Source organism: Enoplosus armatus, chromosome 10 (genome assembly GCF_043641665.1).
Source record: "Enoplosus armatus isolate fEnoArm2 chromosome 10, fEnoArm2.hap1, whole genome shotgun sequence".
In the NCBI taxonomy this organism is placed as follows: domain Eukaryota; kingdom Metazoa; phylum Chordata; class Actinopteri; order Centrarchiformes; family Enoplosidae; genus Enoplosus; species Enoplosus armatus.
This window is the reverse complement of record NC_092189.1, coordinates 22,135,422-22,155,142: the sequence shown is the minus strand read 5'-3', so window position 1 is coordinate 22,155,142 and position 19,721 is coordinate 22,135,422. Positions and strand designations below refer to the sequence as shown.

At 39.7% G+C, this 19,721-nt stretch overlaps 1 protein-coding gene across 2 annotated transcripts; it reads left to right on the top strand.

Annotated features, from left to right (window-relative positions):
* Window positions 1–2,870: 2,870 nt before the first annotated feature.
* Window positions 2,871–17,662, top strand: LOC139291426 (hyaluronan mediated motility receptor-like). 2 transcript variants are annotated; one of them, XM_070913445.1, is made up of 8 exons: window positions 2,871–3,137; window positions 4,740–4,897; window positions 7,211–7,467; window positions 9,688–9,775; window positions 11,031–11,143; window positions 12,208–12,354; window positions 12,637–12,715; window positions 17,362–17,662. In XM_070913445.1, the coding sequence occupies exons 1-8, from the start codon at window positions 3,047–3,049 to the stop codon at window positions 17,398–17,400; spliced, it is 972 nt and encodes a 323-aa protein (XP_070769546.1). In that variant the 5' UTR covers window positions 2,871–3,046; the 3' UTR covers window positions 17,401–17,662. The 2 variants fall into 2 exon arrangements, with proteins under 2 accessions (XP_070769546.1, XP_070769545.1); XM_070913444.1 differs by having other exon boundaries at window positions 12,634–12,715.
* The last annotated feature ends 2,059 nt before the right edge of the window (window positions 17,663–19,721 follow it).

The window sequence follows — 19,721 nt, the reverse complement described above, 5'->3', positions numbered from 1 at the left end:
AAGCTGTTGTTTGTCAAGAAACAGGTCATAGCACATTTTTCATTTTTTGTTTTCATTTGTGTTTGTATACGGATTAAACAAACAAGATATAATGTGTTAATCTGTAAACTTTAGAGATGTTGAAAGGTGTTTTTTAACTTTGGAGTCGGTCAGGATAGCTGTTTACCACCACTTCCAGTCTCTATGCTAAGCTAAACATAAGAATATCTGTTGTCTCATCTAACTTTTGGGAAAAAAATGTCAAACCTTCCTAAATAAAGAAGAACAAAGTGTAGAGTATTTCCTACATAAATTAAAAACTGTATGGGAGGAGAAGAGCGTTGGAAATCTGCCGAGCTAAAATACCAACTGACACCACAAATTGGCATTAACCCTTCACACTCAGCTGTAATGTTTTTGAACTTTCTTGTCTGTTACGTGACTCTTCCAGAGATCACAACCTCAGTGAAGGCATTGATTGTATAAAAAGCACCATAACGATGGCAGCTTTTTAGTTTGAGTTAAAAAAAAAAAAGGTATTTAACTAAGTTACTGACTATTTAAAAAAAAAAATACTGACATGATTTGTGCATATTATTATGTAACACCACTTTGAATCTAATTGAACATGCTCTTAACACTAGATTCTGTTAGTCAGTCTGTGGTTGGACAAGCAGGGTAACTCCATGTTGTGAACGTCCATACGACACTGTATGCATTTCAAGCTCAATTTGTCAAATGTTCTCTGACTTTCTGTTTCGTAGTCTGATGTCGACTCCCCACTGTGACAGAATCTGGTGTGTAGGGACGGGTTTCTCTGTGTTTCTGTTTGTTATGTTACGCTTTTTGTTCTCACATATTTGGGAGGATATTGTATTTATTTATTTTATCGGACGCTTCGTGTCAATGTCCACCGCCATTTTCTGTCTACAACTTTTGTGTTTAAGAGGCAGAAGTCAGCATGGTGGTTTTCTTTTTTTTAAATAAACGCCATTTTTGAACATCCTCTCCTTTGAATGACTACAAATGCATTTGCTTTGCCGGCAAGACTGGATCAGATAGGCACAGGCTCACCGATTTTACAACATCACAGGAAATAAGCTTAACTGATATCATCAGCGTGGCCTAGTTAGTCTGTCGTGTTGTTGAGCAGCACTCAGTGTCTTCAGGACAATCAGGCCATTACTAGACAGAAGAACAGAGTTAAAACATCTCATCATGTCAAGTAGAAGGAGGGCAGTTTAAACATATACAGTGATGACTTTTAATCCTCTTAAATCTTTCATATTGAAGGGAAGTCAACTTGATATTCCTGTACCAACATCGCAGAGATGATTTAACTTCTACTACTTGGTCTACGACTTCATCGTAAATGAAGTGTGCAAAAAGCAAAGAGGTCTGAAAACTTTCCAAAGCCACGGTAAGTCACCAACCAGTACTTAGTGAAACAGTACTTAGAACTCTGACTGTTAATGTCATGTTCGATTAAAGATAATAACACAGGACTGATGTTTAAAACGGAAAGACAAACATGACTTGATTTATTTCAACAAAGTTAACCAGATAACACAGTTAACCCACTTTTTGGAACAGATGCATGGATCTTTTCATATTTACAGCCAGAATTTATTTAGAACATTTAAGTTGACTGTTTTTATTTTTCCCCAAATAAATCTTGTTTACTTTACCCATTAATTAAAAAAAAACATGTATACAAAGATAATAAATACAGGAGACTAGGAGGGGTGGCTGTGCTTTGTCTCCCTCTGCTGGCATCAAATATGACAGTAAGTACATCAACAGCAGCAGCATGTCAACCACCATGAATTACACACTGTCACCATGTGTTTGAGAAGAAGTCCGGTGAGATAACGGTGTCTCATTTATAAACATATTTGGCACCAACGAGACACAACCTAGTGATGCAACTACTGATTATTTTCCATTAATCTATATTTGATTTGATTTGTGAAAAATCTGAAATGAGTGAGAAATGCCATCACAGTTACCTGAAGTGACACCTGCACACTGTTTGTTCTGTCCAGCAAACCTTCATGTTTGTGAAGCTGGAACCATGAAATGTTTTCACATGAAAAATGACTTAATGATCATCAATAGTTGCCAATTAATTTTCTAGCGACTAATGGATTAATTGACTAATCGTTTCAGCTGTACTTGTAAACTGTACTCTATATATATGTTTTGTGTCCAAAAACCTTCAGTTGTAAAGTAAAGATTACAGATAAATGTAGTGCAGTAAAAAGTACAAGATTTACCTCCAAGATACAGTGGAGTAGAAGTAGAAAGTGTACCTGAAATGTGTACTTAAGTACAGTACTTGAGTAAATGTACCTTGTTACATTCCACCCCTGGTGAAAGACAAACATATACATCATATGAATCAGACTTTTTTCAGTGAATTAGTTGCAGAATCTCATGAGAAATGAGCAATAATGAAGGTTTTCTGCAGTTTTAGACTATATATTCTACATACAAACAAATAAGACACAACACCAACACATCTGATACATAATACACAACATGTTATTGAAAGCCAATGGTATTTCCTCTATAAAATCTCTTATGCAGTCTCCATAAGAAAAGCACTAACCTGAGGCTGCTGCTTTAAAGATGCCTGCCTGCTAGACGCAACATGCCCGACTCACTTCAGCTCTCTCCTGCAGCACTTGTTGCCTTGGGGAAGAATTTTAACACAAAATTTGCATATAACCTCAGATGAAGTCTTAAATTCAAGGAGTGAGGCGGAACACATCAGGCCTGAACACACACACACACACACACACACACACACACACACCAGCAGTGTCTCCATGTTATGAAAACAGCAGCTTGGATTAATGCTTAAACTTGCCCTTCTGTAGGGGCGCTCCAGGTACAGGTCTTCTTTACGACAGACAGACTTCATGTGCAGAGGGAGTGAAATATTGCAGGAAATGTGCACACTGTGTCCTGTCTGACCGTATGGGACACACCCACCCTGCCCTAAGAATCATGGGAAGGTGGAAGAAGCTTTAGAGTGGAGAGAGCAGTTAAGACACAGGTGAGCATGAGGAGGTTTTTCCGAGCACACAGGGACGAGGACTACAGTCAGATCCAGTATCTGACGGCCAAGTGCACCCGCCTGGGTCATGATAAAGGTAAGTCATCGAGGTCAAGACTTTGTCCCTTGAGAATAAAGTTACACATTTACATTTTAGAGCCGCTACTGGAGTGTACTGGTTCAGTCTGGTGTTAACTGACAGTATTCCTGTCTGTTATTTATGTTTCCTCTAATTCACCAGTAACTAAGTACTCACATAGGTCTGTGGTATCTAAAAGTTTGTACTTCTTGCTGTTTACTGGAGTTTTGAATGTATTAAGTTCATGTTTTAATCTGGATTCATGCCATAAAATGAATTTACAGAAAAACTGACTGAAAGGATTAGTGCTACAGGCTCTCTGTAAGTAGTAAAGTGATCGTGTTGTTAGTTCCTGTGAATCCTCCCTGCGTATTGTCCACAGCAGATAATCAAACTTAACTTGGTTCAAAGGTCACGACTTGAAAGTGAAACTGTGCCTCATAAGACTGTTTAGAGTGCGTCACTGGTTGTATTTATCAGATTCAGTTTGAGCGCCAAGCTAACATGTCTGAAGGCATAAAAGCTCTTGTCTTTATGATATTTTATTGATGTCCCCTTAATGTGAACCAATGTCTACTTGGTCCATGAGCACAGTTTAATCAAAGAGTGATTTCCCCTCTCTGACTGTTGGAAAGACTAGAAAGACAGAAAAATAAACATAATTCAAAGTAGCAGAAATAAATAGGTATTAAATGTTCTTATCTTCTACCCAAGTAATCTCCCATTAGTTTAAAACTCAGACAGTTTCGGGGGGTGAGCCTCTCGACCAGACAGCGTTTGTACCTGTGACGTACAGCACTGACAAATATGTTGTTGTGGCTGCGGTTGAATTAATTTGATGTCTGCAATTTGAAGTATTTTAATACAACAATCACAACACCGCACCGCACCACGACCATGGCACAGTGTTATTAATCATCAAGGACTGGCTTGCCAGCTCTGAACCATCAGAGTCAAATTTACAATGTGCACAAGATACGTATTTCAAATTAAAAATGTTCTGTTTGTCAGGAGTTTATTAGCTAACGGACATATTTTAGGTATAACAGACATGTAATAATATAATGTGATGTGTAAAAATATAAAGTGACTCTAACAGAAAAGAAGAGAGGAGGAAACAGACAGAGAGAGTTAAAAACAAGACGTAGCAGAAGCATCTTCAACTGGAAGAGATATTAAGAGATCTTTATTAGCCTCAGCTGATGACCAGCAATAATGACAGACAACAATAATGACAGACCCTGTCTACAGTATGTACATGATGTGAGCAAACATTTCCACATGAGAGATGAGGACGGCTGCAGAGCAGAGATCCAAGAGAAATGTGTGTAGAAACTGCCACATGAGTGCAGTGACGAGGTGAGGCGGGCGGGGGCCAGAAATGTCAGCAGCTGATATACAACCCTCCATTTTAAGTGGGATGGTTTAAAACATTATTATTAAAAACGTTATTTTACGCAGTGGGCAGTTATTACCTTTCATTAAAACCAAATGGCAGACACTCAGCAGATCAAAACATACACATCACACACACCCACACAGCCCCCGTTTTAATGAAAATCACCTGCAGCTTTGGTTCAGCGGTGCAACATGACTTTGGCCTGTTGTTTGTGGCTTCAGCGGTGCTCGAGAGGGAGTTCCTGGTGTCCAGAGACAGGGAGAGGAGGGCGCAGAATGACCTGGAGGCTGCGACCGCTCGACTCCTCCACCAGGAGCAGCTGAACGTGGAGCTCAGGATGAAAGAGGACCAACTCATCAGCAGGATCCACCAGCAACAGGTGACTGCTGTGGTCTGTTAGAGGTGCTGCTCTGTAGGCAGTGGGTGGGGGTCGTCTATCTACAGTTATATTACATCTTAAAGCTGCTACAACCAATATGTTTATATTAACAATGGATCGAATGACTATGTGTACTATGTGCTCTGCAGTTCCCCCTCAGCACTGCGGAGCATTTTAGCATCTTTCAGCTCGTTGTTTTGTTTTTACGTTCTCAATGCTCTCCTCAGTGATGTTTCAGTGACAAAGCATCAGTACACGTCCTGCTCTGCACCAAACAGCTGACAGGCGCAGTTAGAGACTAGCTGGTGAACATAGTGGAGCAGACTTGGACTTACAACTTTGATTAAATGATAATGATGCTCCGTGTCTGCTGAATGTGCAAGTAGGCAACTGTTTGCTAACAAGTTTGCTGGATTAAATTAAAAGGTGGTGATATGTCAGTGTGGTGTTTACAGATTAAATTTTTTTCCGGTGCCCCTTTGTGGTAAAAAAAAATCAATGAATGCAGGGACAGCATTAACAGTTTAAAACAGACATTTTATAACCTTCAATAACAATTTCTTTTGGCCACATGGGGGCAGCAGAAACAAGTTGCGAACACAACACTGACATGCCATCACCCTTTAAGTTGACATGATGAACTTGTTAGCAAGCTCTTTCTTATTTACACATGCAGCAGACACAGAGCAACATTAGCATTCATCTGTAGGCTTTCTTTCCGTCCACCTGATGCATTTAAGTCCAATATTAACTCTCCTTTTTGCTCTGCTTTGGTCTCCACCAACTCATGAGACAAACATCTGGTTCTTTAGCAGCTAATGTTCCACTTTTTCACCAGCTAACCTCTAACTTTGCCTGCTGTTTGGTGCTGGAAAGGTAGTGTACAGTGGGTTTATTAGAGCTTTTCTTTTTGCTGGAAAAGCTGGAAATGAAGTTTCTGAGACTGAACCAAACAGTAAATCTGCCAAAACTGTTAGTTAAAAAAGGCTAAAAGCACAGTAGAGCTGCAGAGTTAGCTGACTATTCTCTGTGGGTTCGTCACTATGAGCGAGTCCTTCCACCTAATCATGATTCCCAAAACAACATTCAGCTCTATTTTAACCTCAAGCGTTGGTTTGCCAATTAGAGTCTTGTCAGGAAATATTTACCTGAAGGCCGACGTCTGTCCAAGTCAGAGTGATTTTTTCAATTTGTGTCATTTCATGTTGTAGTGTTTAACCTCATTACAGTCCCATAATTTAAAAGCACACAGCCATGACCATACCAGCGAGCCACCTATGCTGCAATTACTGAAATTGCACTGGAATTAGGCTACCAGTAAGTGCCAGTGTTAACATACTGTAAATACAGTTTATAATTAATAGGTTTTGGCAGTGGTTACCAACCTTTTTGGGTTTTTGGCTCCTTGACTCAGGTTGCACACGGTAGGTATGAGCTGTGAGCAGTTTGACTGAAGAGAGATTTTATTCTTGTCGTGGACTTTTAAATCAAAACTTTTAGAGACGAACTTACAGGAAAAAGAAAATTCAGAAATTGGCTGCTGTTGTTTCACGTCCCATTAATTACCTCTCCACCTCTAAGATTTATTTTGTGTTATGTTGCTTATAGTTTTGGATTGTTTAGATAACTGATCATATGTTAAGACTATTTGTACTGTTTTTACTCAGAAGCTGCACAGTGAGAAATGAGCAGCTCTTCTAGAAACCTCGATGGTATTCGGAGAGTGTGACTCACCGACTTTCCCCACATTCCCGCTCGATATAGCGTCGGGTTTGGGCTTGTCACAAACTCTTTGACTTATATGTGTGTTTGATAATAAGGCTGTAATCAGGACGTCTCCATGGAGATCTTAAAAACTAAGGAAGTACTGAGTAATATAAGATTCATATGCAGAGTTAATATGTGCCATTTATGTATATTTCTTCCACGTTTGTCAGTGGTGGAAAGTAACTGAGTAGATTTTTGAGGTACTTGTACTTTACTTGAGTATTTTTGTTTTATGTGACTTTATACTACATTTCACACTACATTTCAGAGGGAAATATTGTCCTCTTTACTCCACTACATTTATTTGGTAAATGTAATAGTTACTTTACACATTGAGATAAATAATACAAAATATTATCAACAAATAAAATATGATATATTATTATAGATTTAGCTTCAGTACATAAAGTAATTAAAATCAGCTCCACCGTCACCAGCTGCAACATTAAAGTGATTTGTACCTGAATCTATCAATAATTATAATCCAGTAATATAATTTATTAATATAGTTATTATAGTCAGTATGTCCATGTGTCTGCCCTGCAGGACCTGGTGGACTTGCTGCAGCAGCGTGTGGTCCTGCTGGCGGAGGAGAGCTCTCGGGACGGGGAGCTGCTGCGGCAGGTCGGCTCAGAGCTGCTGTGTCTGCAGAGCTCCGAGGTGAAGCTGGAGGGCCTGGTGGAGCAGCTGCACGCTGAGGCCCAACACAGAGCTGTGGTGGCAGAGAGCCTGCAGGAAGAGCTGCACGGTGAGGCCCGGCGCAGAGCTGCGCTGACGGAGAGCCTGCAGGCAGAGCTGCGCAGGTAGGCCCATGATAAGCGTCATCTCGTCTGCATGAATGAGTTTCTAACAAGATTCAGACTGATACAAACCCACGCAGGCTTTCATTATGTGTTACATGTTGCATCCTATCATTGATAAGCTACACAAAGAGCTGAAATTGTATTTTTAAGCATTTGAGCCTTCACTGTGGAGAGTTGACAGGAAATCTGAAGGGGGGGGTTGACATGAAACAAAGGTCCCTGACCGGATCAAATACATGTCAGCCTCTTAAAGCTGCTCTCGACATTAATCCTTTCATTTTTCAAATATTCAGTTAATCGATTAAAATCAATCAACTTAATGTAATGATAGAAAAAACATTTGTTTATAGAGCATTTTGTAAACAAAGTTAAAGAGACAGATGCAGACAACCGACGTGCACATGATTCTCTTCGTGCTACATTACGTGTCTGCTTAGGTGGACGTGGATACATGCAGTCAGTGAGTTCACGACGGGGGCACTTTTATGTTTTCTGACTTCACAGACTAAATCATTAAAAAAAAGAATTAACGGATTGATTAATTATTAAAAATAATTGTTAGTTGCAGCCAAACTAAGTATTTATGGTATGAATTCACTTTATTGTGAATTTGTCATTGAGTCATTTCAAACTGAAGCTTTGAGCAGTTTTTGTTAATACTGGTAGTAATCACTTTACGTTATTTGTGCTGTATATACACTTATCAGTGCATCAGCGGTGATGATACTAAAATGGTGGTGCACAACTTTTCGGTTATAAGTGGTTATAAAACCTTGACTGTGCCTCAGACGAGGACTCGTCACAGCTCTTGTTGTGGAGGAAATACCTGAAAAAATGGTTGTGGTAACCTGTCATACTCCTTGTTTTTCTTCACCATGTTGAATTGTTGATGGCTTGATTTAAACACATTCCTCCATGTTCCACCCAGCTGTTCAAACTGAATAAAATATGAAAACAGACATTAACCCAGATAAGGCCGCAGACTAACAAAATAAACATTCAAATTAATAAAAAAACACCAACGTTTGATTACCATCTCCAGCAAACTGAAGCCAAGTGAAGCTGTCACCAGCTGCTCTGCAAACCCACAGAGGAGAACTTCATCTCAAACTGTTGTCTCAAGACTGAATAAAAACATCGAGTTCAGACCTGCGACTTTAAGTCAGCAGAAACGCAGTCGTCCTCCGAGCAGCGCCGTGCCTCAATCTGCTGACTTTAAATCCCTGTGGAGAGTTGGCTTAGTGTCAGGATACGTTACCATACGGCATCCCGCAAGTCAGCAGCTGAAGGAAACCTCGACATTAACACACATACAATCATGAAAATGAATCTCGTTTTCTTGTCTGTGACAGAGTAGCACAGATACTATAGAGGGTTGAAAATAGAAGTCCAGATGAATCGAAAGATCTGTGGAAGAAACACCTGTAAAAGCACATGAAAATAAGGAACATTATTGTAGTGAAGAGCAATCCAAGCACCAAACAGCCATATATCAAACTTAAAGAATGAAAAGACTTCAAGCGACTCGTTTCTCCTTTCAGTAATGTCTGACTGTTTTCTTTTTCTAAAGGTAAAATAGTAAAGTGGTAGAAATAATGTTATACTGCATCATGTGAAACAAACACTAATTATCTTCAATAGAAAGCTATAACATTATTCCAGAGGTAAGGGTGTTTAATGATTATACAGTGGGGATAATATGTGAACACAATCTGCTGTCAAAGTTAGTGCATCATTTGTCAGGTTTGTTTTTGTGTATTAATCTAAATAATAAACTGGATGGAGTTTCCTCATTATTTGCACATCTGTTTCCCTTCCACAGCCGACAACACTCATCCCATTATATTCACGTAGTTCTGCATGTCTTTGCATCTCCATCTGCACATTCCTTATTCAGAATGATGCACATTTCATTCTCTTTATTTTAAGCCCCAAACAACTCTTTATACGATAGAATATTTATTGTACATATTTTCACTGTTCATTTTCTATTTTCTGTTAATTTTTTGTGGTACTTGTATGTTCTCTTACTTTGTATACTTTTACTGTTACACCAAGCAAATTCCTTGTATTTGAAAACCTACTTGATTCGGATTCTGTGTACCAGAATGTAAAAATCATTATATAAAGTCAATTAAAGGTCAACTTAAGTTTTCTTAATTAAGCCGGATACATTGGAGTGATAAGAGTAAACACAGAAGAAATCTGTGTCACCAACAGGAAGACGGTGGAGCTGGAGGAGCTACAAGACACCAACAAAACTTTGAGAGAGGAGCTGAAGGATTTACGCGCCGCTCATCAGAAGAAGGTAAGCGGACAAAGCCGCAGAAATGAACGCAGCTCTGCCACGTTTTGGTTAAAATAAAAATCAAACCAAAACCTCTACAGAAACTTCTTAAACCACTCCTGCAGCATAATCCACTTCTCCTCTGTTGATCCATATATTCATGTTTTCTGTATGTTCACTTTTTTGCAACTATTGATTTTCATTATCAATTAAAAATGTCAAATTAACACATTCAAACTGCTTGTTTTGTCCAACCAAAGAAAACCAGTAAATATGTGCATTTGAAATGCTGGAACCAGTTAATTACTGCTGTGACATTGTGTTTGTGTGACTATACAATATAATGATAATAATAATATGGTGTGACTATTGAATGAGATCATTCACACGTCAATCAACAACAAACCAAACGTTTAAATACCCAGCAGCATCAAACAGCACAATAGAAATGTTTGAACAGCCATCATATAGTAAACAATCTGCTGTTCAGTGGCTGTAATGTCACTTTTGTGCAGCAGATGTCAGGATTGTACACTTTGTTCAACACTGCATGTGGAGCATAAATAGATAAATAATGGACTTTTAATGGTTTTATAATGAATGTGGAGCGTTTGTCTTTGTCAAGCTTGCAGCCGTCAACGTCCTCCTGCTGCCAGCTCCTCCGAGCAGAAGTAATGGATTAACACCGTTCATGCTTTTCTCAGGCTAGTTAAGGTCAATGTGTCAGCGTGCCAGTTAAAAACCAGTGAATAACAAATCTGCTGTTGGATTTTGAATAATTAATTTCATGAAACATAAAACCTCAAGGTTCAAATTCATGTACTGTGGCCAAATTTTAAAAAACAACCTCCGGAGAGAACACACTAATTTAGATTTAGCTGGCATTGTGTTAAGTGTTGAGTCTGGGCATTAGTGAAACATTCCTACACACTGTCAGGACTTTTTTATTTACACTTGGCCTGTAAGACTCACTCCCTCACTGGCCCCTGTTTCAACCAGTCCATCAAACAGCAAACAATCCAGGTCTACAATTATCTTTTCTTTGAGACAGCTGCACAAGTCCAAGAGAACAAAACAACAGACGGCCGTGAAAACGCTTAATGAGAACATTTATTTGTGGTGGATCAAGTCTGGGAATTGTTGTGAAAGTCCTGGCAGTCGCTCATCTTTCAAGATGACGGCAGTGAGTTCAAGTGTCACATCAGTCAAACTCCTGCTTTCTTGTTGTCTCGATCACATCTTGGTTGAAATAAAGTGACGTTGTCTTGTCTTTGAGGTGAGGGAACTGCAGCAGGAGAATGAGGGGAGTCTGGGGAAACTACAGCAGACCGCAGAGCAGTTTGAGTGGCTCTGTCAGCAACAGCGCTACTGGATGTGTTGTGTCAAGAGGTGTGTATTTTCTCCCTGAACTCCCTGACCGATCACACACAGCATCTGATACACAAGAGCGGATGTAGATGACTTTCAAAGGACACTAACGAAGGACAAAGGACTTTCCTAATTAACAATGTAAACACATTGTTAATTGTCAGATGATGCCAGAGTGATACTCATATCCTCATATTTCACATGAGATATTGTCTGCACGCTTCTTCTCTGCTGACAAAAACATAATGTCAGGTATCGTCCTTGATTTCCTGGCAGCCTCACAGTGACTCGGCCAAGAAAAAAGTTCTAGGACGAGGCTCTGAATTAATGGGTTGGTAGTCTGTCCAGTCTTTGTGCTAAGCTAAGATAAGCTAAGCAACTTCTGTTGGTAGCTACATATTTACCGTACAGACATGAGAGTGGAATCGATCTTCTCCACTAACTCATGAAAGCAAAGAGGAGTTATTTTTCCAAAATATCAAACTATTCCTTTAACCATTTTTCATTTATAAATGAGGTTTGATTGTTGTTATTAATGTTATTTAATATTATATAGAAATACTTAATATGGTCATTGTATGCATTGGGTGAATGTTTATTGTACAGGCTTTGAACATGAATATCCCCTGCGACAATAAAAACGAATGATCTAACTATGAAGTCAACATTAGAAAGCACAAGCTCATATAAAGGATGTAAAAAGCTTTTAAGCTTTTGCTTAGAGGCATTAACCTCCCATCCAAACACCAGGTACTGGAGCTGCATCAATGTTAATCATATTTTGAGCCCTGCGTCTTGCTAGTAAAGGGTGTTAATCTGATCTCTGGGAAGCGACACATCTTACAGAACTCCACATGTAGCTGGACCTTATATTGCTGCTTCCGTGTTAGTTTAATTAGACACTCACTCACTGTATTTTGTACGTTGTATATGAAGAACAGCTGAGTTTACTTAAATGAAGAGATGCAGAATCATACTCACTATTGGGGCATGAATCCAGGGGCATCTTACAAATCTATTTTATCATCTAAACCTTTTTCAATCGCTCGGCCAGCCACTGTGCGTGAACAAATCTCCTTCTACAGGTTCAAAGACTGCCTGATGAAGGAGAGAGGAGCTCTGCAGGTCAGCATGTTGGAAAAGAAGGCTGAGAAACCGAAGAAGAGTTTACAGGATGACAGTCCCACGCAGAGCGTCCTCTGCCCCCTGCAGGACACTAGATGTTGTGACAGGTGAGGAAGAACGAACAGTGAGGAGTAAAGTAGATCAGACAGACAGACAGATGCAACATTCTTATCACTATGATAAAGCTTCACATCTTTTGCCAGAAATCAGCTCTGGAGTGTTTTAAAAAACACTCCCACTGGGCATGAAATGAAGAAAACAAAATTCCTCTTCATCTCCCATCATTTTTCTACATTTTCCACTTACTTTGGCCCACTTCATGCTTTCCAGTACACCATGAATCTACACGGAGTTGACAACACGTCTAACCTTCCTTTGTTTTGAAGCAGTAGAACATCGTGGGATCCAGATGCAGTGGCCGACCTGGAGTCTCGGGTGGAGAAGTCGAACCTGCTGCTCTTTAACCAGGTACCACTTTAATGTTTCTACCCAATAGGTTTCTTAATGGTCATAAGCTCCATGGCTAAACATTGCAAAGGTCTCATCATGTTCTCTCTGCAATGTGCGGCCTAAATGTTCTGCGTCGTCCCTCGACATATCAGGGTTCACTAGTTCAGGGTTTTGTGGGCGGGAGACACGTGCAAACCTTGGGGTGAAATATTAGAGATTTATTAGGCAGGGCTAATATTCATCTAAGTACAGTTACAAAGCCCCAGAGGAGTTGCTGTGTTGTCAGTTCTTCCAGAAATTAGAGGTACGTCTTGAACAGGGGAGGTTAAGTGTGTTTTTCTGTCTTGTGCAGACTATTAAAAGTAAAGGGGCTTTGAGGTACCTGCAGGGGTAACCGAAAGGTCTTTGGCAACCAGACACGGAGCCATAACGGTTCAGCATTTCTGACTTCCACAAATCTCTCATATGTGAAGCAGGGCTGCAACTAATGGTTATTTCCATTATTGAATAATCTGTCTTTGTCTGTCTCCTCCATTATTTGATTTGAGTTTTCGTCTATAAAATACAGAAAAATGCTTGTTTCTCACGGACCAAGAAGATGGATTTAAAATGCTTTTTTGTATTGGAATAACAGTCCAAAACCCAAAGATATTCAGTTTACTATCATACATGCCAAAGAAAAGCATCAAATCCTCACATTTTAGAAGTTGGAATCAGACTTTTTGCTGGAAAAACTATTAATTGATTATCAGAATAATTGCAGATTGATTTTCTTTCAATCAACTAATCGAACAATCGTTCTCTAACGTGAAGAAAAAAGGATTTTACTAGAGTCCTCTGCTGAACCTCTACTTTAAGAGCGACCATTTCTACATCAAAACATTTCTGGATTAAAGACAGAGACTAATCTGAAGGCTGAAATAGAAGACATCCAAAAAACAGGACTAATATTCATCTGGGCGCGACTGCCAGTCCCTACGGGGGTTGTCATACAGCCAGACCTCTGGAACTTCATGGGCGCTGGAGTCTCATCTTTGTTTTTGACTTTTAAAGGTTGCTTGAAAAGCCTTCATGCAATCATTGGGTAACCGCAGAATGTTTCCTTAAAGAAGACACTTTATGTCTTGATTTTGGAGGGTCTTTTTCTTATGTTTTGTACGCCCATCCATCCACCCCGAGTTTTTGCGGAGGTAAATGAACGTCACGTTTCTACTGAACATTAAAACGGCTGTAACTAACTATATATGACCGCTGGATGTTTGCTAACCATATCAGCTTATAAAATGATGACAGTTAATGCTTGTTTCCGCTGCCCCCAAGTGGCCAGTTATTGCAGGTCGCTGCTTTTTCTGCAGAGGACCGCCACCTCCTTCAGGTCCATTTTACTTGTGCTGTACCTACTGGCTACAGTTCATTTAGATTTTAGAAGGGACCAGTATCTTCAGAGTGATCACTTCAGTGTTTTAAAATCTCTGGAGACAAGTTCAGATCTCGGGGGTGAAATATTAGAAATCCAAAACACAGGGCTAATATTCATCTGGGCACAGCTGCCGGTCTGCAGTGGGCTTGTTGTGGTGCCAGGATTTTCAAAAAAACTTCAAGGGCACTGAAGACTCATCAGTGTTTTTTATTTTGTCTGTCTGCTGTGTATTTTAACAAGGACATACATCTGCGTACAGCGTTCAGCAGTACTGCAGAGACGAGGAGCGTAAAGGATCGGGTGTGTGTCGTTGTCCAACAGCCACTAGAGGTCACGTAGGCCAACTGCGCATTTTAAAACATGGGAAATCTATTATAATATTTAAAATAAATAAAACAATGCTACAAAATCTGGGTACAAATTTGTTTTAGAAAAAACTACTACTACTTTTTCAAACTACTGCAGTTTAACTTACTTGAAAGGAAGGCGCATAATCAGCAGATTGTTTGCGTTTCACTCCATTTTTAGTTTGAATTACTGAAATATTTTACGACCATTTCTTGTTGCAATAGGTCTTTAATTTCCTCTTTTACTGTAAAGTTGGATGATCAGTGTCGTTTCGTCTCGAAACACGTCAATTTGTGGGTACAGTAGGGCATAAAAATGGGTGAAAAAACAGTTAAAACGTTTTTAAAAATCAATAATTTTCGATAAAATTAATAACCCTTAAAAATAATCCCAATATATTACAACTTTGGTCGTATTTTTGTTGTTTTTGACAATTCTTTCCATTAATAATAATAGTATTGTACTCACAAAGTTCATTGCAGGATCAGGAAACAGGTCAGACAAGATTTCCTGCCTAACAAAAAGACAATTAGACAATCTGGCTAAAAGGTTTGCTTGTTTAAACTCTGTCAGATTTTCTGACCCCTTGTGATTTTTGACCATTAGATTTATATATGAATATGCCAGAGAAGTATTATCTGAATGTATGAGATGTTTCCAATCTAAAAAGTACACAAGCTTTGAGAGGGTTATTTGATGCCTTTATAAAATAATAGGAGTTATTTAGATATGAGGGTTTATTCGTGAATCTTTTAGGGCATAAGTACTTTGGATTTTAGAAAAGATCCTCTACCTTCAGAGCGACCATTTCAGTCTTTTAAAATCTCTGGATCAGAGACAAGTGCAAATCTCAGGAGTGAAATAGAAATTCAAAACACAGAGATATTCATCTGAGGACGGCTGCCAGTCCCCTGTGGACTTGTGGGGCTGCCAGAACATTCATAAAACCGATACTTCATGGGCACTGGAGTCTAATCAGTCTTTTATTTTTTCAGTCTGTCTGCTTTAAAAAGTTTGAGGGCTTTTAGGAACTTTTGATTGCAAAGTCATTTTGCAATCAAACAGGAACCCCACAATGTCCCACAAAGAACTCCTCCAGGAGGCGTTCACAAATCCTGACAGGATCTCAGACGCTTCATCCTCCTGGAGGATTTTTTTTTATAGGGAAGAGCCCAAAAGGTGCTCTTTAGCCGCTTTGGGATTTTTAAAAGCTCCCACATCTTCAGAGTGACAAGTTCAGTGTTTTAAAGTCTGTGGAAAAGAGGAAGCCTGACAGACAGAACATAAGGCTGATACTCGTGTGCTGCCAGTCCCCAGAGGAGCTGCTGGGCTGCCAAAGCCTTGAGAGATCGCTGATACTTTCTGGGCACCGGAGTCACATCGGGCCTTTTCTCTGTATGTCTGTCCGTCTGTATGTCTGTCGGCTGCACATGGCTTCCTCCCAAGCCGTCCGGGGCTTCTTCCAAAGCAGCAGAGAGATGACTAATAATGACTGCAGGGAGGTGATTGCCAATAGCCTCTGTGCTTCATTCCCCTCACCTCTCACAGGCTCTGTGCTGCATTTCTTGGGATAATTATTCTGATTGAGTGCAGATGATGCAGCTTCTTTTTTTTTCAGTCTCTGCAGAGCTGACAGAGGGAGGAAATTTAGCTGGAGGAGCGGGGACCGCCGGAGACATAGAGGAAACAACCGTGATAAAACACATTACCAGCTTTGACATGATTTATATAAACGTAGATTCACACTCTGTACACATGAGAATCTTTCTTAGATGCTAAAGAGACAAAACAGGGACGTGGGAGCGGCCTGGTTTTGGTGATTTGCAAGACAAAAGACATCTATACATCTGGGTTAAAACTGGCTAAAGTTGATTGAGAAGTGTTTGTTTTATGTGTAGGTTACATATATATCACGTCTAATTTCCCCCCGGGGATCAATAAAATGTATCTGATTCTGATATAACGTGTTCAAAGTGCATTAACGAGGAGTTGCTGTTATGTAGGTTAATTGTGTAACCACATGTGAGATTTCTCACTATAGGATAAGCCCCCCTCCAGGATTAATTCAAGCCCTTAGTCCATCACTCCAAACCTGAGCGGGTGGCAATTGTGATGTGCTGAGATCTTCTGCCTTTATATATTTCTGAGGCATCAGTCATTTAAACACCTCTTCTTGCTTCAGGAGCCGAACCATCTTTTCTAGTATCTCAAGGCTAACAAGGCTAACTAGTTAAACTGTCCTTACACTGGAACGGACACCAGCTCCTCCATCAAAGGGCACTACTTTGCAGGAGATTCAAGTCTGACTGCCTTCACTATAGGTAGATTTCACGTGACTGGCCTGTCACCAAATATTAGAGTGCTAGCTAGCATACAGTTGGCTACACTTACTTGCTAACGTACTGGGAGCTTACTAAATCGAATGTGAGATCCTAAAAATACCTTTGACGGTGAAACCTGACTTTCCCCCGAAGCTTTGTAAGCATAGTTAACGCTGTGTGATCGAATCAGTGATTCTGGTGCTCGCCTGAACTCCTGCAGAAACCAAACCTGGAGCAAAGACTCACATCAGTTCTGCTCTGTGGGCAGGATAACCCTGGACTGGGCAACCACTGCGTCCGTTTTGGTTGCATATACTTGTTTCAACAGCCTTTTCATTAACCATTTCAACATGTACTTAGAACCTACTCCTTAGCTACATTTTCTTAACAAGTGACATCTAAAGACATGCGCTTTTAAGCCCAGTTTTAACCTCACATGATGTCTTTTCACCTGCCATTAATGTACTTATTGGGACATTTTTCTTGAAGGTCTTTTTCTGTCTCATTTCCCTTCTTGCACAGTTTGTTTATTGTCTTTGGTCATCTTCACTTACAGTTTATTTTTCTGTCCTCAGGCAGGGAGTCCTATCGGCCGATACCAAAAACCTCCTTGAGGACAGAAGCCTGGAGCCTGGACTCGTCTCCTTTTTCTCTTCCCACCTTTTGCAAACCAGAAGATAACTACTAGATGTTTGTGTGTGTGGTTAGCTTTGTGGAATACTTCCCAGTCATTGTTCAAAAAAAACAAAAAACAAAAACCTTGGAAAAACATACCTGTGAAACCATACATTCACTGTTTTTCTTCCACTATTGTTCACCTGTCTTGAGAAGAATGTGCTTCATGATATACGACTGAATTAAACACTGTGCAGCGTGCTCCCGTCCTCCTCTTACTGTGCCACATGCGCCTCACATGTGCCTAAAGATCCTAAAGTCACATTTTCCCGTAATTGTCCATTATTCAGACCTTGTAATCAACACCACTAACAAGAGCAAAAAGCACCTGAGAATGTTCCCTTTTGTTGTTTTGCCAGTGAATCCTCACAGGGGAAGCAGCAGCTGGTGAGCAGAGGAAACAACAAACGTGTTGTTTAGAAACCCCACTGATTGTTCCCCCATTGAGAATCTGGTACATCTTGACTCTGATGATCAGATCTCTTCACTTATCACTTGGCTTTCACTCGTCATTAAGAGTCTAAAAAAAGAAAAGTGCGTGAGGTGTTATTTTGGCTGAGATTAGTGAGGCTTCATCATATGTGAACCATATGATGCACACATGGTGTAAAGGCAACAACAGTTTACAGACCACGCTAATGTTTGGGGAAAGACATTTGAAGCATAGACTATGTCACGCTACATATGAACTGTTCATTCAGTCTACTGTGACTTTGCATGTTTGGATGTTGTTGCATCCAACAGGGAGTTAGTCCAGTGGGCCTCGAGGAGGTGACAATAAAGTGTCAGCACTAAATGTATTAAACAAACTTTAAACAGTCATAGACCTCCATCTGGCATTAAACAAACAATACAATAAGCAGCATCTTCATATTATAGTCTCTGGCTGCAGGTGTTGTTCACCAAAATCCTTCTGTAGCTTCCCTTTTAATGCATCTTATTCATATTGGTATGATTGCGTTGTATTTACGTTTCCTGCCGGTTTGAATGTAATGCTGCCAGGATCGCGTTTTTATTAACATAGTGAGTCACAACTACTACAAAGTTCTTGCAAACAAGACTTATTGACTGGTACGTTGAATTAAATTAAATTAACCAAATCCTGCACACTGTCCATCACTTGTATTCACTTTCCAAAGTCACGCACGTAACAAACAAAGTGTGTGACTTTTTTTTGTTCTTCTCACATTAACAAAACAAGACAATGTTCCTACTGGAAGTAAAGGCTAAACGTTCACCGTCAACACATTTCATTAGTTTTCCTACGGTATTAACCGGAGCTGCTATCAGCAACAAAAGCATGAGTAACACACTTGGTTAAGGTCACGAAAAGATGGTTGTTTTCGGTAAATACTGGGGGGGAAAAAAGTCAACTTAGACTTGAAGCACGAAACATGACGCATTCACTTTTTAAATATTTAACAAACAACCTTTTTCCTAACCTCAATCACAAGTTTTAATAGCCTAAAACTAAGAACACATGGGACGCAGGATGCAAATTCTGGTCTCAGGTGTACAGGCACTGAATTATACACAACTTTAAAGTGACAAAACAATGACAAACATGAAATAAAGCAGGATTCTTGGTGAAACTTCATTCTGATTTGGCTAATTATTTGCTTTAAAGGAAAATTCTTTCCACTCACTCTTGTAAACAGTTTCCAGCCTGAGGTTTAGTTCAGCATCTTAGTCATCTCCCAAAACACTGAATTTCATGACCTCTCCCTCTGTGATAATTAGGGTGAGCACCCAAGTTAATCCTAGATATTAAGATGAGAGGGTTCGAACAATGAAGCCTGAATTTGCATGAAATAGAAACACACTCTGTGGGGGAGTATGAGGATTAAGTGGTTTGATGGGTCATAGAGGTGAAAATATCTTTTAACAAGCTCAACAATACAGATCCTGTGGTCAACATAGTCAAGCTTTACATAAATGAAGACAAAGAGGGAGAAAATAAATACTTTTCTAAAAGGAAACACAACCAATCCGGGTGTGTGTAAAAAATGTGAATAGTTCAGCCATCACCGGTTAAATGCTGACAGGCTCTGGTGAGTTTTGTTCGTGGGCTCACACACTTCTTTGACATTAAGATCAAGGACTTTTCAATCAAAAATGATTAGAGTAGATTTCTGCTCGCACAATTCGCAGCTTAGTGCAGTTTTATTTCCCTACACGATGGATTCCAACTAAGTATTGGACTTTGTGGCAGATTTAGGATGTTTTGTTGCATAAAGTTTTGGGTTTGATTATTATGAAA